This window comes from Glycine max, chromosome 19, assembly GCF_000004515.6.
Source record: "Glycine max cultivar Williams 82 chromosome 19, Glycine_max_v4.0, whole genome shotgun sequence".
Classification (NCBI taxonomy): Eukaryota; Viridiplantae; Streptophyta; class Magnoliopsida; order Fabales; family Fabaceae; genus Glycine; species Glycine max.
The window spans coordinates 22,655,140-22,679,059 of record NC_038255.2 but is presented as its reverse complement, the minus strand read 5'-3'; the positions used below and the strand labels follow the sequence as shown (position 1 = coordinate 22,679,059).

General features: G+C 28.2%; 2 protein-coding genes across 2 annotated transcripts; both read right to left on the bottom strand.

Moving 5' to 3' along the window:
* Positions 1-14,563: 14,563 nt before the first annotated feature.
* Positions 14,564-15,824, bottom strand: LOC121174206 (uncharacterized). Its single transcript, XM_041012952.1, has one exon. It carries the CDS (start codon positions 15,724-15,726, stop codon positions 15,313-15,315), a length of 414 nt encoding a protein of 137 aa, XP_040868886.1. The 5' UTR covers positions 15,727-15,824; the 3' UTR covers positions 14,564-15,312.
* A 1,995-nt stretch (positions 15,825-17,819) lies between these two features.
* On the bottom strand, positions 17,820-20,932 carry LOC102660719 (type-2 histone deacetylase 1). Its single transcript, XM_014771714.2, has 2 exons — positions 19,555-20,932; positions 17,820-18,215 (listed from the first exon to the last, which is right to left on the bottom strand). The coding sequence occupies exon 1, from the start codon at positions 20,851-20,853 to the stop codon at positions 19,585-19,587; it is 1,269 nt and encodes a 422-aa protein (XP_014627200.2). The 5' UTR covers positions 20,854-20,932; the 3' UTR covers positions 17,820-18,215; positions 19,555-19,584.
* Positions 20,933-23,920: the final 2,988 nt, after the last annotated feature.

The window sequence follows — 23,920 nt, the reverse complement described above, 5'->3', positions numbered from 1 at the left end:
ATTCTATCTTTGTGCTTTCATTCCTCATTCGTCACATTATTTTTGAAAAAAAAATGTGTGTTGTTCTGATCGATTTGGGGGCTTGATTTCTTTACCAAGCGTGTTCACATTTTAGTGAAAATTTTCAGAGACTTTAATGTCTTCTGCCTTTTACATTTCAAGACTTCAATGTCTTCTGCCTTTTACATTTTCAAAGACTTCAATGTCTTCAGTCTTTTACGTTTTAAAAGACTTCAATGTCTTCTGTCTTTTACATTTCAAGACTTCAATGTCTTCTGTCTTTTACATTTTCAAAGATTTCAATGTCTTCAATCTTTTACATTTTCAAAGACTTCAATGTCTTCTCTCTTTTACATTTCAAAACTTCAATGTCTTCTGTCTTTTACATTTCAAAGACTTCAATTTCTTCTATCTTTTACATTTCAATGACTTCAATGTCTTCTATCTTTTACATTTCCCAAGACTTTAATGTCTTCAATCTTTTACATTTACAAGACTTCAATGTCTTCAGACTTTTACATTTACAAGACTTCAATGTCTCATGTCTTTTACATTTTCAAAGACTTCAATGTCTTCAGTCTTTTACATTTCCCAAGACTTCAATGTCTTCAGTCTTTTACATTTACAAGACTTCAATGTCTTCAGTCTTTTACATTTACAAGACTTCAATGTCTTCAATCTTTTACATTTTCAAAGACTTCAATGTCTTCAGTCTTTTACATTTCAAAGACTTCAATGTCTTCAGTCTTTTACATTTTAAAGATTTCAATATCTTCAGTCTTTTACATTTTCAAAGACTCCAATGTCTTCAGTGTTTTACATTTCCAAAGACTTCAATGACTCCATTTTTGTTTTACCAGACTACAACGTCTTTTGCTTCATACTTTCGATACTTCCATGTCAATGTTTGTTTGTTTTTATTTCGGTTTCACTTCCTTGGTTTTCTCTGGCGTTTGTTCGAATAGCAAGATCGCTCAAATGAAATTAGTGTCCTTATCTTTTCATTTTCAATAAAACATAAGTAAGGAAGGGCAATTGTCAGACCCTAATTTCGTCCGGGGACTATCGTTCGTTGATATTTTGATTCTTGCTAGCCGAATTACGGTGTTTGACGCCAGTTACAGTGCAAAGCAAGGAATCACTCAATATTTTGATCAAAAAAACAAAAAGATACCAAGGAAGGGGGGAAAAAGGTCTTTTTTGGATTTTTCTAGACCTTAGCTCGCCCAGGCTAGGATCTGGCTCGCCTAGGACATGAAATAGCTTCATGCCTAAGCAACCAGCTCACCTGGACAAGCTCATTCCTTCAAAGCTAAGCATCAGCTCGCCTGGGCAAGCTTCAACTGCCCCAAAATGGTTTTTCCCTATAAATAGCCATGCTAGGGGGGTTTTGAGGGGTTCCAAGGTTCAATAGTTGAGAGAATTGAGAGAAGAGAGAAAGAAGAAAAAACGAAGTTGAGGTGCTACCGAATCGAGACCATGATCATTCCCTACATTATTTTCTTGTTTTGTGTTCCTCATGCAACAGTCAGTTAGTTTTGTTTTTAAGGATTGAATGTGATCTATGTACCCTTAAGGGTCCCCTCTGTTATTATGTGCATATTCATTTTCTTCATCTATCATCGGTAATCTCATTTTTTTTGTAAAGTTTAATCCTAACCAATCACTAGTGTCATAAAGTTGTCTTTAAAGAGACTGAAAGTTAATAAACAAAACCAAAATAAAACCAACTCATAACTAAACTTCTCTCCATCAAATACCATTTGAGATCGTTTCAAGTTCCAATGCCTTAACGACCTTCTTGCTTGTAATAAAAATGAATCTTTCAAAAACATAAAATCAATTTAACACACAAACATTCAGACTTGAAGAACTACGTAGGTCTGAATTTCTCATATCACCTAAGGATACGTAGGAGTAAGGGTAGCCTCCTTGTCGACCCCAAAAAATAAAGAAATATAAAAAGGCAAAATAAATAATTTTGAAGTCACGTAGTGCACACTCGATTAAAGGTTATCATCCCTTGTGACAGACGCGTGGGGTGCTAATACCTTCCCTATGCGTAAACAACTCTCGAACCCTTCTTTTCAAAATTCGCAAACCTCTTTTTTGTTTTTCTAACGTTTTCCCTTAAATAAACGCTGGTGGCGACTCCACTCGTTTTCTCCCTAGGAGACGAATGCTTTGGCTTATCTATTTTGCTTTCCTCGTCCCGTCGTGAGGTAGGTTGCGATAAAATGCAAGTGTTGTACCTTTCAAAATTGTTTCCATTATGTAGACTATATTTTTTTTAACATGCTACTTGAGTTTTGTATTCTATACAACTTATATAGTCTTTTCAGCTGTCAATAATGAAAATTGCATTAGTAGAATGAGGTGCTTCATGACCCTTAAGACGATTTTAGCTGTTTCACAAGTTATATGTTTCATTAATGAATTGTTTTAGCTGTTTTTTGAGATTTGATGTTACATTTCATGGGAACATGCATTATTTGTAAAAGATTTATCCTTAAACGTATTTCAATTTTCATGATGGATCTGAATTATTGTAAAATACCTGATAAAGAAAAAACATTCTACGACGATTATGTCGTAAAACCATCTTAGAATGCATCACATTCTAAGACGGGTTTGAAGATAAAACCGTCTTAGAAGGTAAAACATTTTAAGACAGTTATGACCCCCAAAACCGTCGTAGAATGCTAGACATTCTAAGACGGGTTTGAATCAAAACCCGTCTTAGAATGTCCAACATTCTAGGACGGTTTTACGAGCATAACCTTCTTAGAATGTTCCACTTTCTAAGACGGTTGCATAACTGTCGTCGTAGAATCTTCAACATTCTACGATGCGCGCTTCAAAGACGGTGAAAACTGACTTAGAAAGTCGAATTTAACTGACATGAAAAGGCGCTTTTCTAGTAGTGACGTATGTAATTCTAATAAATATGGTCTTTTTTACTTTATAAAAACTAAAAGTAAATGTTTTTTTGTTGGTGAGCCAAAAATTTAAGCTTTAGTTGTTTTACCCTCGAGTTTGAGCCGACTCTGCTCCTACTTGGTCCTAGCCTTTAACAAGTAATTGTGTTAAAATTTACTTTAGATGAAATTTGGTAAATTTTTCTACTCATGGGACAAGATTAGTTAGATGCCTTATTATCATTATTAATAATTGTTATTCTATTTTATGAGATAGAAATAAATTAAATAAATAATATTTTGAAATTAAATTATTTAAATCAAGACATATAATCTTTATATTTATCATATAATAAAGATATGCACCCGTCAAAAATCATAATCTGAAATTCAAATTGACTAATTAAATTAAAATAACAATATTTTAAAAGAATAAAATCATAACAAATTCAATACAAGAGAAGTTTCGTAATTTTCTAAAAACAGAAAAAAAAACCTTATAAATCCTCTTGTTATTTTAACCCGAATATACACTAAAAATAATGAATTACTATATTTTTAATCCTTTAAATTTAGATAATTATTTTTATTCCTTTAAAAAAAATCCTATTTTTATTAGTCTCTCAAATTTTCCAAAGACTACTTTTAGTCTCTCATATTCTTTGCATTAATATTGTCATAATTTGTGGCGATTTTTCACTATCAAAAATATTTTTTTTAATTTAATTTCTTTATAAAAGATTTGTGACAATTAAAAATCACCAAAATATGTAAAAAAAAAAATGTTCACGTAACCATACTAGTCAAATAGTTTTACTATTTAAAATCACTAGAAATCATTTTCTTAAAAAAATAAAATTTGACGGTTAAAAAATGACACAAATGGTGAAATGTGAATAAAAAAGAATTAAAAGTAACTTTAAAAAAAGTTAAGGACTAAAAAATAATTATTTAAATTTAAAGGATTAAAAATATATTTAATATTGAAATAATTAATATGTAGTAATTACTCGATCAGTAAACCAAATGATCTATCATCGATGACTATTATATGAAATGAATATTAATGCATTATAAATATTTACAACAATAATCAAAACTTATCTTTTTAGGTGATATATGGATCTAACGAAGTTAGAAGGGGAGAACCTCTTAGAATATATTCTTGTGGGTTATAATTAATTTTAATATTTTATTTTGCTAAAAAAAATGAACTAATATTGTGATCCATTTGATGATACTAAGTCCACTAATAATGAGATTAGTTTTTTACAGGCTTTGGACACCTAATTCTGATCAGTATGGGAAAATAGTGTGAGTCTAACCACTAAGTCCATAATGGGAGGTGCTTGGATTAATAAATAGCAAGGTTAGGTTTCCTTTATTGTCACATTATCAGTTGTTGTCTAAGGTTTATCTCATTGAAATTAAAACCCTAGCTAGAATTGAAAAGAAAGTGATCACGTAAAAGAAGACTTAACTTTTAGATTTTTACATGTTACGCTATGCACAGATCATTGTCATTTCCTTAACCATGTCTTCAATAAGTGTTATGTCAGTATTCTAAACTTATATAAATTCATTTTTGATCTTATAAAATTCACTACAGGTGACCAATTATTTACAAAAATAATTAAAGGTAATCAACCTAAGTTCTACTTTAAAAATTAATCATTAATCAAATCGATAAATATATGTAGCTAAGTTTATTACACTTAAAGTCAGAAAACAATTACACCCATCGTCACACACCAAAAAGTTTAGCAAACAAATTGGCTTTTAACATCATTAACTTTCCCTCATAATTTCGGGAGGCCACTAAAATGATTCTTTACCTTTTTCTTTTCCTTTCCGGAAGATCAGCATGCTCATATATAATCACCAATACTTCGTTTCCAAATAGGTCCGTTGGGTCATTTTCTAATTCACTTTTAATCCAAAGTCTTTGTCTCCTCTATGGCTTGTACTTCCAAATAGTTCCAATGCATGATTGTATCCATTAGATGTCAACAAGAATTATGTGGAACTGATTTTTCCTCAATTCACGATGCTGAGCTATAATCCACTTTCAGTTGCACCCTTACGTCTACATCATCATGTCAAACGTGGATAACACCAAGGTTCCATACTCAGTATCGAAAAAAATGCCCGTGGCCCATGAGCATATCAAAGCTTAAAGCATTAACTGTATATATACCATGCATATGGCTCAAAGTTATTTGGTTTTATGATGGATATGGATTATATCTATCTCATGTGGCAATGCAATTCCAAACTGATTGTCTTCTACATTTCCTTCTAAGCTGGTGACAGAAAAACTGAATTTTAATTATAGATAAACTTAAATATATATATATACGTACCTTGATCTCATAATATGATATTATGACCTATCGCTCAAAATATTTATATAAATGCTAACGTTTAATTATTTGATTTATTTCAATTGATAAAAATTTTGTATAATGAAAATTGAATTACCAACGAGAGTTAGTCAAGTGTTAATTAGAAGAGATTAATTTTTCAAGATGAATTAAGATGTGAATTTCTATTGAAAGAAGTACTTATATTTAGTATTCGATCGTACGTGCGTGCCTCGATCGATCAGATTAAATACTTCCAAACGAGAATACCTACAAGAAACTAAAAAAATATATATTAATATAGGCAATATTGTGATTCTACCTTATGTTCTAGTATTCACAAAGTCTCACATCATTTAATTGTTGATGTCAATAATTATTTATAAATATCATTTTCTCTCAATCCACAAGTATATCTTTTATAAGGACAAAAAAATCTTAATGATCAATTGAACACCTAAATAGATAATACCTCACATACACGAACCCTAGTCTAAGGGACCTTGTTCCAATATCCATAAAGTCTCATATTACTTAAAAATACAGATCAAGAGTCTTTAATAAAAACTCTTTTCTCTCAACCCACCAATACTTGCAAATTTAAGGTCAAAACACATTAATGTGTACTCTAATACAAATCACATATTGTTAATGTTTATGCTAAAATTTTATTTCTATTAAATAAATTATATCACTAAGAATTAATATGTTATGTTAATGGGAGGATTCAAACTCATAATCTTCTAATCACTCCAACCTTAATTATGTTCCTCTCCCAACTAGTAAATCTCTAATCTTCATAATATTTGATGAGTTTTTGGAGGATGCATGGTAGCAAACTAAAAGTAGGCTGTTGCTCTTTAACTTTACTTATTTTATGTATAAGTTCATTTATATAACTCATATAATTTTAAAAAAAATTACAAATTAATTTGTACAAAACTTAATTTGACCTAATACAGAAATTTTTTTTCTTAAAAATATTTCTAGATAAATTTATCCAAAGGTACTCTTAAAACGCTAGTTGGTGAGCTTAACCTCTATACGTTATGACTTGTAAAGCTATCACTATGAGATCACTAAAGTACTGTAGACTGTAGTATTTCATCATTGATGAACTATATATAACTTTAATTGATAAAAAGATAACAATTTATTTTGCTTACTACTATTATACTCAGCAGTTATGCTATGAAAAAAAAAAAAAGATTAGCATAGAATGCGGAGGTATGGAATAAAGAGGAGAAAGAGAGCAACAAGGTTGGCCCATACCGTGAGTAAACTCTAAAGCAAAATTTTAAAAAAATATTTTATTTTATAATATGATAACTATATAGTAAGTTTTTTTTTTGTTAATATAAATGAACTTTTTTTCAATATATGAGACAGTTTATTTTATAAAAATTAATAGTAAATATTTTTTTTTTGTTTTACCATTGTGACGGCTCTGAAATAGAGTAGAAGAAAAACATTTCCTATCAAATGTACGAATTAGTTTTACTGTTTTTCTACTAAATACTATTTCTTACGAAATTGTACCATTCATCTTCAATCATGAGCCGGTTTCATTTGCTCCAAACATATTTTATAGATCAATTGATACACGTTATTTTAATTTAGATTTAAATATATTTTTCGTTTTTGTAATTTAATGTGTTTTTTGTCTTTATAATTTTTTTTAATTGTTATAAAATATATTTATTTTATTTTTCGTCTTTAAAGAATTTTAAATATTTTTTAATGTTCAAACTATTTTTTTACTGTTAAAAGCGTTATTCAAAATACTTTAACAACGAAAAATAAAATAAACACATTTTGTCATGACTAAAACAAAAATAATAAAAAAATAAATTACAAGAAAAAAAATATATTTAAACCTTTAGTTTATTTTAATTTAATTATTGGATGAAAAACTTTGGTAGCTAGCAATTTCGTTTGTAACTTTTAGAGGATTTTTAAAGGAAAATAAATGTTCAACATATACTGTCTTGTGGTGTGCATGGCTGGAAAAAGTGTGTGTGTGTACACAACAAGAATAAGATAAAATTTTATATATATATATATATATAGTTAACACTCTCGAAGCAAACACTAAGCAAGATAAATTGACTATGGCACCATGGTGTTTTAGAGAGCTATTTCTACTCCTACTGAAAATATCCTAAAAGCTACCATGCATTTAAGCTATATAGAGAATAAGATAAAACTTGATATTTAATTTATCATAATATATAGGTAAAGATGAGTACATTAAGAGGTATCAATGAATGAATAATAATTATCCAAGTGTCAAATTTATATTATTTTAACATAAATATATAAAATAAAAATTATAATTCATAAATATCTAACTCCTCGAAGAACATACATAGCTAAAATAATACCAAAAACGTAAATATCTAACTCCATCTTTTGGATCTCTTTCGGTCCATCGTGAGTCAAGTTTAGCAAACTTGATTTACGGTAACTAATGAAGTCTTACAAATTTTTTATCATCCCTAATTAATATATATTTGTTCAATCTAGAACATATATGTAAGGTTCATTGATTGGTGTTAGTTGCCATCAACGTCTAATTAAAAGAAACATATTATTGGATAGTATCATGTGCCTGTTAATACTAACAGACATCACTCGGGTGAAACTTCTTTGATGAATAAGATGTAACTACACAGACAAACACATAGGAATTCTGAATATATATATATATACGTTTTTTTTTTTTTTTTTGTATTATTTTAGCTATGTATGTTCTTCGAGGAGTTAAGATATCCAAATTATAGGTTGTCACAATCAAATGGTTAAGGATTTATATAGTGGTAGGTACATATCCTTGATCACTGATTATTATTCACACAAAAAACACATTAAGCTAGGTATATTTGTATTGGTTTTATACATAGTGCCCTCAACAAACATAGATATTACGTAAAGTTGAAATTCATTAAGTAGATATTGTTCATATCATAAATAGATTAGGATGTTAGATGGAACTCTAATCCCTCTCCCTCCCTCGTATACAGATAAATAGAGAGGAGGAGAAAGAGATTAAATTATCTTAAGATTAGGAAGTTATAATATTAATTTGATGATTAAAAAAGAGAATTTAAGAGTTAATTTGGTGTTTGAATCATTCCACTAATATTCTAAACAAAACAATTAATAACTAATGTTGATTCATAAAAAAAGTTATTGTAAGAGTAATTCTAAAATAGTTACATTTTTTCTTTTAATTTAATAGGCAGGTATGAGTTACTTGTTAGATAATTAGTTAATTTTTGTAGTAACTTGAATCTCTCTTCATATTTAAATATTAAAAATATATTTCAAAATAAAAGTTTGTCAAGAAATTAATTTTGAACAATACAAGTAAAATCATTAAATCTTCAACATTCTTTTATATTAAAAAAATAAAAATATTATCCTACTTTTAAGATGATAAATTATTTAAAACAAACACACAGTATACATACATATATATATATATATATATATATATATAGTTGTGTAAGTAGGGATATTCCGAAGATAGAAGAACTGATATATGGAAATGATTCTTGCACATAATGTAAATAATGTTTGGGGGTTTATACATGTAATCGTTGACAAAATATATTCTACATCGACAGCCTAAAGTAAAGAGGCATAAAATAAATTATTGGTAATTGTATATTTTGTCAACCATTAAACAAATAAGTCATTTTTGCTTGTGGCGCCAAAACGTTGAAATTAATATAATGTTACTTACTTCTATAGTTGTATTCCATTTGTTTGCGGTTCAAGTGTTCAACCCTAAGTAGCTCAAAATTACAAATAATTCTCTTTTTAGTGAAGTGCAAGTTTGGAAAAGATGATATATGAAAGATTCAAGAAAGCACGCTTTCCAGCAAACCTTATTGCTTGAAAGAGTGGAAAGGTGGAGAAAAAGAAGGCAAATTAGAGACATGAGGTTGACATGAAGGTTGGTTTATTTGTTTTAGAAAGCAAAACAAAAAACAAAACAAAAAACCAAGAGTTTTAAACAAAATAAATAAAATATGATTATTTTAATTTTATTTTATCATTTAACATAGTTTTCTTTCTTAATTTTATAATCTAAGTAATTTCAAAATTAATATTCTTATTTTCTATTCATTTTCTCTTTAGTAATACTTCTTTCTTTTTTATTTCTTTCCGAGTCCAAGCAAAAAAGCACAAATCTCTCGCTGCAATCATATCAATATTTGACATCACTTCTCTCATATTTATGAGAGCATTAATATTTAATACATAGCGAATCTATAGATACAAATACATAGGGCATATTCGAAAGCTTCTATATAATTCAATTCAGTTTTAAAAATAAAAAAATGTAATATTAAATCATTTGTTCAATACCCGTTGAAAATAAATTTAAAAGTAAAACAAATACTGAAAATGTTTGGACACTCAATTTATTTAGTACCAATTCTCATCTTATCTTGATTTAATTCTATTTATTTTTATTTAAGTGAAAACATTTCTTAATACAATTTTATATAGTTATCGTGTGTATATATATAAAATAAATTCGTCACATATATAGTTTGACACTTAAATAAATTTATTTTCGAACATTATAAATGATTCATAATTTCCCTAATGATTCATAATTTTTCATCCTTCTATCAAACAAAAAATCATCCTAAATTCAAAGTGTCACACGTTTTATGCTTCATGCAATCACACCAATTATTTTCATATCAAATATATATTTGATATGAAAATAATTTTCATGTAATTATATGAAACAATATAAAATTATAAAATTGATATTTTTTATTTTTGCAAAAATCTTTATTTTTTTTAAACAACCAATCAGATATAAATACGTCACTTTTCGTGCTAGATTTGTAACATATAACAATCTTCTTATCATTAATAATATTTATCTATATCTCCTAGGAGTATAGGCAAGAGTCATACACCCTAATGGTGTGAGAAATTAAAACCTTGTTTCTCCCCTTTTTAAAAAAAAGTAAAATATTTTCTTAAATTTGTTGTTTGTGTCTTGAATACTTGAAAAGAAAAGTGGTTATGTAGAATTATTTTACGCTCTCATCCAATCATAAATCATCATATATAATAAATTTATTAATTTTTGTAAAATTATCTTAAAAATTATTTTAATTATGATTTGTGATTGAATAAGAATCTAAAACTGTTTTGTATTATTAGTGGATAATCATTAAACTTATATTTAAAAGTGTCTATCCCTTGCAAACATTTATGCTTGGGTTAGTTGAGTTTTTAATCCCTTAACTTTTTCATATTCTAATTTTTAGTTACTCAAAATTTATTTGACAATTTTTAGTCTTCCATTAATTAATTTTGTATTAGTATTTTTAGTCTCTCAAAATTTTCTTATCTATTTTTAGTTTTTCATTTATTTTTATTGCTCAAAAGTAATTCAAAATACATAAAAATGAGGGATTAAAAATGGACAAAACAAGGATTACTTTTGAACAATAAAAATAAATAAGGAACTAAAAATGAAAAAAAAAATGAAGTACTAAAAATGTTGATGGAAAATTAACAAAAGACTAAAATTTGTTAAAAAAATAAAGAACTAAAAATTAAGATTTAAAAAAGTTGAGGGACTAAAAATTTAACTAACCCTTTATGTTTTCTAAAAGTTTGTGTTGAATATATACTTAAATAAATCACTTTAAGAAGATAGAATAGGATGAAAAAAAAAAAGCTTAGTTGTTTATGATTATTTTAAATACTTATTTTAAAACTTTAATAAACCTTGGATTAAAAATTAATTGTTTAGTAGTGTGGAACTGTTTTATAAAGAATATTTTAAACCAAAAAGTTAGAAAAAACAAACAAATCCTAATATATATTTTTATCATTGAACGTGTTAATCGACTGATACAAAATTATTCTGCGTTAATCAATAATTTAAAAAATCCTAATTAATATTTAATGATCCCTATCTATGCAAAATTGTATATATTTGTCCATTAGTAAGATATCAAAAAGAATAAAAATCTGAATGGAATTATTCAAGGCGTATCAACATTTTAAGGATAATAAATCGATTTTATTTTTCAATTGGAATTGAGTGGTATTGATTGAGTTTTGTTTAAATTAAAAAAATGTAACTTTAAAATAATTTTTTATATAGGTATTTTTTCAAGAAGCAACTAGGATTTTCTTATTAAAATACGCATAAAATTTGTTTATTTGTAAACAGAAACAATTTAGACAAACATATATACTAAAAAATACAAAACTACTTATTTTATTAAAATAAATACTTATTTCAATAAATAAATTTAAACAAACTAATAGATGCAAGTATCTTTGAGACATAATCAGATTATATTAAATGTGAATATTTTTTCAATGTGAATTCAAATTTTGATTCACTATATCAGGAAGAAATAATTTATTTTGTTAAACTCAACTCGGTTGATCGTGATAAATCATTTGTATCTAACTATCCATATAGTCTTTTGGAATTTTAGTATTTAGCTTCAGATTTATCAGATTGCATCTAATGACCTAATGATCATTTGCAGCACACTGTTGCCTCTCTTGCATCATTGGAAAGGCTATACATGCATGTCCATGAAATGAATTCATTACACCATATAAAAAGAGAACATCAATGACACCATTATTGAACTCTCAAAACAAAAACTAAGCAAACAAACAAAAGGGAGAATGAAGATGCATTATTTTTGGACCCTTCTATCTACATGTCTGCAAGAAACAAAACCAATGAACATGCATGATATATTCATATATAGCAAACACTCCAAATATCCAAATTCCTTTGTTGCAAAAGCAAGAGACATGCGAGCTGTGGCCGTGTGAGACCTTAATCTGCAACCGCAGGCAGTGGCTTTTTCGCAGTAGTATTGGCCTTGAGGCCTATGAATATGATATATTTCGGATATATATGATAATGGTATCAAACAAAGTTATTTGATATAAATGACAGTAATTTGTGTCTTTTAATCAAATATTTAGGATTTGAACTCTAGTTAGGAGGAAAATATTTATCTTGTATATATTTATAATCCCGAAAAAATAAAAGTACTTAATATTACATAAAAATTAAAATAGTTATGCCTATTTCATAAAATGTTCATGTAAATAGACTTAAATTTAATTTTAATCCTCCAAATTTATTTAATTAGTATTATATTGACCCTCATAAACTTTAGTTTTGTGATCACGTACATACTGTTGACATGGTATGCATTTAGACATGTTAAATTTGCTATGATTCCAAGGTAGCATGAGATGTACATGATATGTTTAGATGTATATCAAATCATTAATATATAGTAATAAGGACACTTTATTTTTATTTTCTGTTAAAATAATCAACAAACAATATTATGAGTATGTATTTGCATATTTATAAAAGTTAAATGTATAAGAATTAAAAATATATTTTACTTTTTTATTAAATTTATAAACATATTTTACTTTTTTATTAAATTTATAGGAATTAAAAGTATATTTTCGGATATTAACTAAAATCAAATCTATAGGAATTAAAAACATATTTTACTCTTTTATTATGAGTATGTATTTGTATTTTTATAAAAAGTAAAACTTATTTTGATTTATAATTAGACCAATGTTCAAATATTGACAAGAATGCCAATTGTTCAAGCAACAAACTAATAAATAAAGTTATTTCTATGGGAACTTGTGTAATACTTTGGCAATAATGACAAATTAGGCAGATGAGGAAGGTTTGAGTATAAGTAATCAAAATTAAAGACAAGTGTGGAAAAGTAAAGAGTTTAAGCTATGTAAGAAAAATGATTTTTGAAATTTTATCGAACACTTGATAGATGAAAAAGAAAATTAGGGTTGTCTCAATGAGATGAATTCGTTGAGGCTTAAACTATCATCCTATGTATTACTAAGAATCCTTATTAAAATAAGATAACATCAAATCAATCCATAATTTTATTCTAATTTTAATCCATTAAATGGGAGAACTTAAATTATTTGATTTCACTATCAATCATTTGATTAGTATAACCGATGATTTGAATCAAGAATAAAGGTTTTACCTAAAACTAATAATTTTTATTCTATCCCCAAACATAAATATCATTGGTTGTTTTCTTTAATTCACGGTTCAATTAGAATTTCCCAAAATGCATTGAACATCAAGAATCATCCGGTTAGATATGATCAAACCAAAAAGCCCAAAGCAATAAGTATAAAAGAATTGAAGAATTATAACAATCCTTTATTGAATAAAAAAAAATAGTAGTTGCATATATAGGAGCAGTCTATAATAACATTAAACCCCAACGAGGAATGAAATGAGCTATATGCATAGCCATGGGAACCACATAAGATGCAATCAGAGAAGAGTCCTTAAGTTAGATGTCACCATACTCTTGTTCCTTGGACCCTGAGATGCTTTTTTTGTCTTGGGATTTGTGTCCTCTTCTTGAGTCATGGACCTTTTATATCAACAACAACATATGGGTCTGTCTGATAAGCTCGCTTAAGAGCTCTACAAACATACCAGACTCTCCAGGGTTTGCTCGCTGAAGCGAGCACAATATATAAGGCTCCAGGCTTCAAATTTTAGCTCACTTAAGCGAGCTTAGTGGCTTCGGAGATTTTCAAAATTCTCAGCTCCAATGATAGCGCATCAAATCATCTCTCCAAAGTACTTCCTTCAAAATAAAACAAAACCAAGCAAAGATCAAATACAACAAGTATAAAGACTAAACTTCTAGTCTAAAAAATAATTTATTAAACAAATTAGCACAAACAAAATTTAAAAGTATAGCAGATATACAATAATTACGCAAAAATACTACTAAAAAGCGTATGGGTGGCAATTATCAACCAACTTGTTAATTAGTACATTTCTTTACATGAAAGCTTGCACTAAAAAAAATCAAGCACTGATGACCAGACTACTTGAAAATTTCATTATAGAAAAAAAAATTGTATCTTGGGAGAAAACTGAAAAAGTTTATTCAATTTAAACCATGAGAGAACAAAGAGTGATTTAGACAACACTTAATGGAAAAAAACCAAAACAAACATTGTAAGGAATAAAAATAATAAATTATAATAACGAAAAACAAAACAACTTACTAAATTGAAAGATTTAAAAAATATTTAAAATTTTATGTTATTCTTATTTTTCTCTCACAAGTCACAATACCTTTTAATTAAAAGCCCATTAATATTGTTTCATATAATATAATTAGATGTATAGCTGTCTGAAAAAACTTGTCTTTGAATTTAATAGTACTTATGTAATAATTATCTTAAAAATCATATTTATTATAATTTTTTATTTGGTTGAAACTATAAAAGTTTTTATATGAACAATATGTATAAATTAATCTCTTCTAAAAAATATGTACATATATAGTCCATGTACCTATAATATAAAAAGTTTTTTCATTGTTATCTAATAATAAATTGACTTTTACAGTAAAAAATTATACTTATCATGATTTTTTATTTATAGAGCGTGTAAAACATTTTTTTGCATAAAAAACAAACTCATTCCGAGGTCGTCCGTTCAATTTGTACTCCAAGTTTATTTACGATGTATTTGGATAAATTTCGAATATCTTTCTTTTTCTTTTTACCTTAAAACCAGAATCATTTTTATTTTATTTTTTATTTTATCTGCAAAACCAGAATCAAATTTAAAAAACCACAAACACTTTTGGGTCTCCACAGAGTTTTTTTTAAAAAAAAATCTTATTTCCAACTCCCAAGCCCATAACAATTACAATAGTAAATTAATTATGGCACATTCAGATAAATAACTATCAAACACTTTTAACAAGCTTTCATTCAGTGATAATTTATCCACAAATTTGACTCCAAAATTTATTAAAACAGAATAAAAAGAATTTACTTTAGCAAGCTCAAAAAGAAGAAAAATTAACATTCACACTTATTATAATAGAATTGAAACATAAAAGGTTTTCATAAGAAGAAGAAGCTCTTCAGCCTAGTAAGTTCTGTATAAGTTGACTTGATGTTTAACCTCAAAGTGGTGGCAGCACCTCCGTATCCCTCAGCCGCCGCCGCCACAGGCTGCCGCCGGCGTCAGTGGCGAAGAAGAACTCGTGGTCGGTGGATTCATGGCACTGGGTAATGGAGGGTGTAATAATGGGGTATGGAAGTGTAGTAGTAGTTTGAGTGGAGAAACTTTCAATCTCAAAAAGATCAGAACTTGCATCACTAGCTGCATCATCATCCATGGCACGTGACTTGGGGGGGCTTGGAGGTTGGAACACGTGCAAGGACTCACGTGGGATTGTGTCCTCTTCATTAACCACGTTGAGAAGAACTTGATGATGATGATGATGATGGGATTTTGTGGGGTTGGTGGAGTTGTTTGTTGCCAAGAACAAAGGGAAATTGAAGCCTTCTCTTGAGGGTTTTCTAAGTTGATTCATGGAAGGTTGGAATTGGAACAACCTTTGAGCCTTCACTTCCTTGTTGGATGATGATGATGGTGGTGGTGGTGCCTTGTAATTCAAGGAATCTTTGTGGATTTGGTGTGTGAAAGGGTTTTAGGTTGTGGGGGTGGAGTTTGGCTTTTGGGAGTTTTTGGTTTTGTTTTTGTTTGTATTTGTGTTTGTGTTTCCTTGACTTGCACTGACTTTTTTATCATTGCAAGGGCATTTTCTTCTTAAAAGCCAAATGGGTTTTGACAAGGAAGTTTTGAGTTTCTCTGTGAGATTGGAGGAGGTTTGAGGAGGTTTAACTGATATTTTACTTCTTTCAGGTGTTGAAATAACAAACCAGCTTTGTTGCTTAAAGTGGATTTGGAAGAAGAAGAAGAAGGTGGTGGTGGTGTTGGAGTTGCAACATGAAATGAATGAGCTTTGTAGTTGTTGTTGTTGTTGATCATGTTGTGGTTACCATTCTTACCACCAACTGATGATGAAGCAGAATAGGAGAATGACCTTGTGGACTTTGTGATGTCACCTTGCTCTTGAACTTGATTATTGTGTTTGTGTTCTGTGTCCATGTTGAGCAGGGGGGAGACTCTGCTGTTGCTATTGATGGTCGCTTTTTGGATGGTGTTGTCATTATTATTGTTGGTCCCTTGGTTGAAGTACCTGTGTGCACCAAAAGTGCTAAGCTCAGAAGTAATAGGATCAGGGTCTAGAGTTCTAAGTCCATCATTAGGCCTCATCATCATAGCATGGGGTGGTTCAGATTTGTTTGGTTGATCAGGTGTGAGATGATGAGGAGAAGAAAAAGATACACTTCTATCTTTAAAGGTGGGTGATGACTTTGGATTCAGGTTGGTGGGAATTGCTCTTTCCATTTTTTCCCACTCTTTTATTTATGAGAGGGGGTTTTAATTCAATGTGTTGATGGAAAAGATGAGAGGATGAAACTAAACATTGCAAGTACTGCCTCTGAAATTCCTTCCTTATGCACATATATATTTGTGTGATTGTGTGGGTGTGTTTTTAGGATAGGTAGTAATAACCTGTCCTATCACCAATAAGAAAGCAGTAAAAGTAAGAAAGGAAAGTTTCACATATAGGTTGTGTATGCATAGGAACCTAAAGTGTGAACGGATGGTTGACAATTTTTCTAGTACGAGTAAAGGTAATGGTTGAGTATTCAACAACAAAAAAAAAAAGTAATGGTTGAAATTTGTTTAACCAATTTTTTTATTATTGTTAGTATAAATATTTTTACATGCACTATTGATTAATTAAAAATCACTTTAGATATATAATTTTTAAAATATATAAAAGTTAGCAATTTTACTCTACATGAAAATCTATAAATTAATAATCACTTTAGGTATGATATCTATACTATAAACAATAATTGTAATGTAATTATAATAATTAATTGCAATCAGATTTTTTTTAATGTAATTACAATAATGAAAAGATCAGCAATTATTTATAATAATTATACATGTATTACAATTTTTTACCGCATACATATTATACTTAAATATTAATATTAATATTAATATTATTAATAAACCAATTGTTCATTAACATATGCAAGTAATAAAAAACTAATTGCACACGTAATGGTTTATGCAGAATTATTTGCATATAAAATAATTTTAAGATGATTATGACATTCAAAAATAAAACTCTAATCTTTAGATAAACTATCATCCTATGTATTACTAAGAATCCTTATTAAAATAAGATAACATCAAATCAATCCATAATTTTATTCTAATTTTAATCCATTAAATGGAGAACTTAAATTATTTGATTTCACTATCAATCATTGATTAGTATAACCGATGATTTGAATCAAGAATAAAGGTTTTACCTAAAACTAATAATTTTTATTCTATCCCCAAACATAAATATCATTGGTTGTTTTCTTTAATTCACGGTTCAATTAGAATTTCCCAAAATGCATTGAACATCAAGAATCATCCGGTTAGATATGATCAAACCAAAAAGCCCAAAGCAATAAGTATAAAAGAATTGAAGAATTATAACAATCCTTTATTGAATAAAAAAAAATAGTAGTTGCATATATAGGAGCAGTCTATAATAACATTAAACCCCAACGAGGAATGAAATGAGCTATATGCATAGCCATGGGAACCACATAAGATGCAATCAGAGAAGAGTCCTTAAGTTAGATGTCACCATACTCTTGTTCCTTGGACCCTGAGATGCTTTTTTTGTCTTGGGATTTGTGTCCTCTTCTTGAGTCATGGACCTTTTATATCAACAACAACATATGGGTCTGTCTGATAAGCTCGCTTAAGAGCTCTACAAACATACCAGACTCTCCAGGGTTTGCTCGCTGAAGCGAGCACAATATATAAGGCTCCAGGCTTCAAAATTTTAGCTCACTTAAGCGAGCTTAGTGGCTTCGGAGATTTTCAAATTCTCAGGCTCCAATGATAGCGCATCAAATCATCTCTCCAAAGTACTTCCTTCAAAATAAAACAAAACCAAGCAAAGATCAAATACAACAAGTATAAAGACTAAACTTCTAGTCTAAAAAATAATTTATTAAACAAATTAGCACAAACAAAATTTAAAAGTATAGCAGATATACAATAATTACGCAAAAATACTACTAAAAAGCGTATGGGTGGCAATTATCAACCAACTTGTTAATTAGTACATTTCTTTACATGAAAGCTTGCCACTAAAAAAATCAAGCACTGATGACCAGACTACTTGAAAATTTCATTATAGAAAAAAAATTGTATCTTGGGAGAAAACTGAAAAAGTTTATTCAATTTAAACCATGAGAGAACAAAGAGTGATTTAGACAACACTTAATGGAAAAAAACCAAAACAAACATTGTAAGGAATAAAAATAATAAATTATAATAACGAAAAACAAAACACTTACTAAATTGAAAGATTTAAAAATATTTAAAATTTTATGTTATTCTTATTTTTCTCTCACAAGTCACAATACCCTTTTAATTAAAAGCCCATTAATATTGTTTCATATAATATAATTAGATGTATAGCTGTCTGAAAAAACTTGTCTTTGAATTTAATAGTACTTATGTAATAATTATCTTAAAAATCATATTTATTATAATTTTTTATTTGGTTGAAACTATAAAAGTTTTTATATGAACAATATGTATAAATTAATCTCTTCTAAAAAATATGTACATATATAGTCCATGTACCTATAATATAAAAAGTTTTTTCATTGTTATCTAATAATAAATTGACTTTTACAGTAAAAATTATACTTATCATGATTTTTTATTTATAGAGCGTGTAAAACATTTTTTTGCATAAAAAACAAACTCATTCCGAGGTCGTCCGTTCAATTTGTACTCCAAGTTTATTTACGATGTATTTGGATAAATTTCGAATATCTTTCTTTTTCTTTTTACCTTAAAACCAGAATCATTTTTATTTTATTTTTTATTTTATCTGCAAAACCAGAATCAAATTTAAAAAACCACAAACACTTTTGGGTCTCCACAGAGTTTTTTTTTAAAAAAAAATCTTATTTCCAACTCCCAAGCCATAACAATTACAATAGTAAATTAATTATGGCACATTCAGATAAATAACTATCAAACACTTTTAACAAGCTTTCATTCAGTGATAATTTATCCACAAATTTGACTCCAAAATTTATTAAAACAGAATAAAAAGAATTTACTTTAGCAAGCTCAAAAGAAGAAAAATTAACATTCACACTTATTATAATAGAATTGAAACATAAAAGGTTTTCATAAGAAGAAGAAGCTCTTCAGCCTAGTAAGTTCTGTATAAGTTGACTTGATGTTTAACCTCAAAGTGGTGGCAGCACCTCCGTATCCCTCAGCCGCCGCCGCCACAGGCTGCCGCCGGCGTCAGTGGCGAAGAAGAACTCGTGGTCGGTGGATTCATGGCACTGGGTAATGGAGGGTGTAATAATGGGGTATGGAAGTGTAGTAGTAGTTTGAGTGGAGAAACTTTCAATCTCAAAAAGATCAGAACTTGCATCACTAGCTGCATCATCATCCATGGCACGTGACTTGGGGGGCTTGGAGGTTGGAACACGTGCAAGGACTCACGTGGGATTGTGTCCTCTTCATTAACCACGTTGAGAAGAACTTGATGATGATGATGATGATGGGATTTTGTGGGGTTGGTGGAGTTGTTTGTTGCCAAGAACAAAGGGAAATTGAAGCCTTCTCTTGAGGGTTTTCTAAGTTGATTCATGGAAGGTTGGAATTGGAACAACCTTTGAGCCTTCACTTCCTTGTTGGATGATGATGATGGTGGTGGTGGTGCCTTGTAATTCAAGGAATCTTTGTGGATTTGGTTGTGTGAAAGGGTTTTAGGTTGTGGGGGTGGAGTTTTGGCTTTTGGGGAGTTTTTGGTTTTGTTTTTGTTTGTATTTGTGTTTGTGTTTCCTTTGACTTGCACTGACTTTTTATCATTGCAAGGGCATTTTCTTCTTAAAAGCCAAATGGGTTTTGACAAGGAAGTTTTGAGTTTCTCTGTGAGATTGGAGGAGGTTTGAGGAGGTTTAACTGATATTTTACTTCTTTCAGGGTGTTGAAATAACAAACCAGCTTTGTTGCTTAAAGTGGATTTGGAAGAAGAAGAAGAAGGTGGTGGTGGTGTTGGAGTTGCAACATGAAATGAATGAGCTTTGTAGTTGTTGTTGTTGTTGATCATGTTGTGGTTACCATTCTTACCACCAACTGATGATGAAGCAGAATAGGAGAATGACCTTGTGGACTTTGTGATGTCACCTTGCTCTTGAACTTGATTATTGTGTTTGTGTTCTGTGTCCATGTTGAGCAGGGGGGAGACTCTGCTGTTGCTATTGATGGTCGCTTTTTGGATGGTGTTGTCATTATTATTGTTGGTCCCTTGGTTGAAGTACCTGTGTGCACCAAAAGTGCTAAGCTCAGAAGTAATAGGATCAGGGTCTAGAGTTCTAAGTCCATCATTAGGCCTCATCATCATAGCATGGGGTGGTTCAGATTTGTTTGGTTGATCAGGTGTGAGATGATGAGGAGAAGAAAAAGATACACTTCTATCTTTAAAGGTGGGTGATGACTTTGGATTCAGGTTGGTGGGAATTGCTCTTTCCATTTTTTCCCACTCTTTTATTTATGAGAGGGGGTTTTAATTCAATGTGTTGATGGAAAAGATGAGAGGATGAAACTAAACATTGCAAGTACTGCCTCTGAAATTCCTTCCTTATGCACATATATATTTGTGTGATTGTGTGGGTGTGTTTTTAGGATAGGTAGTAATAACCTGTCCTATCACCAATAAGAAAGCAGTAAAAGTAAGAAAGGAAAGTTTCACATATAGGTTGTGTATGCATAGGAACCTAAAGTGTGAACGGATGGTTGACAATTTTTCTAGTACGAGTAAAGGTAATGGTTGAGTATTCAACAACAAAAAAAAAAGTAATGGTTGAAATTTGTTTAACCAATTTTTTTATTATTGTTAGTATAAATATTTTTACATGCACTATTGATTAATTAAAAATCACTTTAGATATATAATTTTTAAAATATATAAAAGTTAGCAATTTTACTCTACATGAAAATCTATAAATTAATAATCACTTTAGGTATGATATCTATACTATAAACAATAATTGTAATGTAATTATAATAATTAATTGCAATCAGATTTTTTTAATGTAATTACAATAATGAAAAGATCAGCAATTATTTATAATAATTATACATGTATTACAATTTTTTACCGCATACATATTATACTTAAATATTAATATTAATATTAATATTATTAATAAACCAATTGTTCATTAACATATGCAAGTAATAAAAAAACTAATTGCACACGTAATGGTTTATGCAGAATTATTTGCATATAAAATAATTTTAAGATGATTATGACATTCAAAAATAAAACTCTAATCTTTAGAATATCTTTTAATTAAGCATAATTTCATAATCAATCTTATTTCTAATTATGAGAATTATTGCATCCATTTTTAATTCAAATAAAATTAGAAAATAAAAGACGACCAAGAAAAGAAAAAATGACAAAGGGATCCATCTTTAAAAATAATGTTGATTTGATTGATTTATATGTTAAAATACATAGTTCTATTTTTATTAAGAAATACATAATTTTGTAGTAAATTCTGCTGTAAAAAATTGTCTTATGAATTAATGGTAGCCATGATCAATTTATATTTGTTTTTTCAATGGGTTACAGACTATGACTGACTGTTTCCCAACTTATTGTGATTCAGTAAGAAAAAACATTTTTAATATTCAACATGAAATACTCAATCATTCTTTTAAAAAAATATTTAATTAGTATAAAGTAATTAGGAGTGATATATATTTTAATTTGGATTAATTAATAGCATTAGTATATTTTGATTCAAAATTACAATGTATTCAAATTAAGATAAAATATAAATACTTTATTGACTAAACATAAATTTAATTCTTATTCAGTAAAAAGAAAATTAATTCTTACTCAGTCAAAAAAAAATTCTTTTTTTATTATTTTCATATCTTTTAAGATAAAATAATTAATTGAATCTTCAATTGATTATTTATATTAAACAATAATAATTAATAACTTAAAAATTTGTATATTTATGATACATTATTGATAATTAACACAAAAATATTAATTTTAGTTTATAATTCTTCTAATTTGAAATTTTAAAAAAATTTATATGTTAAAATTTTATAATGCTTTATATCATTTTTCATAAACTAACATATAGTTGTGAATGACACGCACAACTTGAATTAAAATTTTAATTTAAAAATATAATTAAAATATCATTTTACAAATATTTTATTTTGATTTTTTATTATAGCTGACAACTCTCCGTTTAGATTGTTTGTAATATTTTTTATTCAAATAATTACTTAAATTACCAACCCACTTAACATTGTTGATTGTAAAAATTGCATATACTCCTCAAAAGGAACAAATTTTTATATTAAATGGAGTAATTTTCACTAAATGATTCTATTAATAAATAAGTGTTTATAGATGAGACATAAAATTCATTCTAAATTGTAAGTTATTTATCATCAAACAAGCAAGTTGGTAGTTTTTAACTTATGAGAAAATTATCTAATACTTAATACATATAATAATAATAATTTCGATAAAGACATCCATAGATAATTATAGTAGTACCTATAACGGTTTGTAAGATAATTAATTTGTAAGTAGGTTTTATGACCGTGCTTTCTATTTAAAAAGTTATTTTTGATAATTATTATACTTTGATAGTAATTTCAATAGTAAGTAGAAATAGATATGGGAAAAGTAAAGTTTTGAGAAGAAATGAAAATTGGAAATCGTTTAGAAAGTAAAGAGACATGAATTCATAAAAGATAGGAATGAATATACATTTTGAACTAGTAGTCAATTTTGATGTGAGTAATGAGTTAAGTGATATGATTCAGTCCACCAAAAATTTGTCGTGTCTTATTTATAAATTTCTAATACTAACGATCAAATTCTATGATTTCGACGTATGTACAACAATATTTCTAAACACATAGATGTAATGCTATTTGATATCTTTGTGTAACTTCTTTATAATCGTGTCAACTGATATTTCGATCTTCAAGAAGATCCTACTTCTGATCTCTTCCCAATCTCACATGGCTTGATGCAAACCGTCATTCTCAATAAAAATAATTTTCTTCCATGATGCATTCAACTTCTCGAATTTTAATTCACATTTTGATCACTTTTGAATACATTCTTTTATTTCTCTCGAGACAAGTTCATTGAAATTACACATAAGTTTCATAACTTAGATAAATTTTACATAATAAAAATAACAAACATATAACTAATTATTGTTTCTCTCGTTGTATTTTTTTTAAGTCTACTAGATATATAATCAAACTATTAGTAATAGACAACAATAACTAATAACTAAATGATTAAAATAGATAAGTAAAAGTTACAAATAATTTTTAATAGAAAAGTTAAAAAATATATATTTGAAATGCATGTTATAAAAATATTTAGAATCAACCTTTACCTATGTGTGACACGGTCACCACACTCTAGTCAAATTATATGTATCTATACTATATACATATAAAAATATTTTTTAAAAAGAATGTTTACACATAGACATTCTCAAGAATTCCGAGTAATAATTTTTTTTACAAATTCATTTGATATT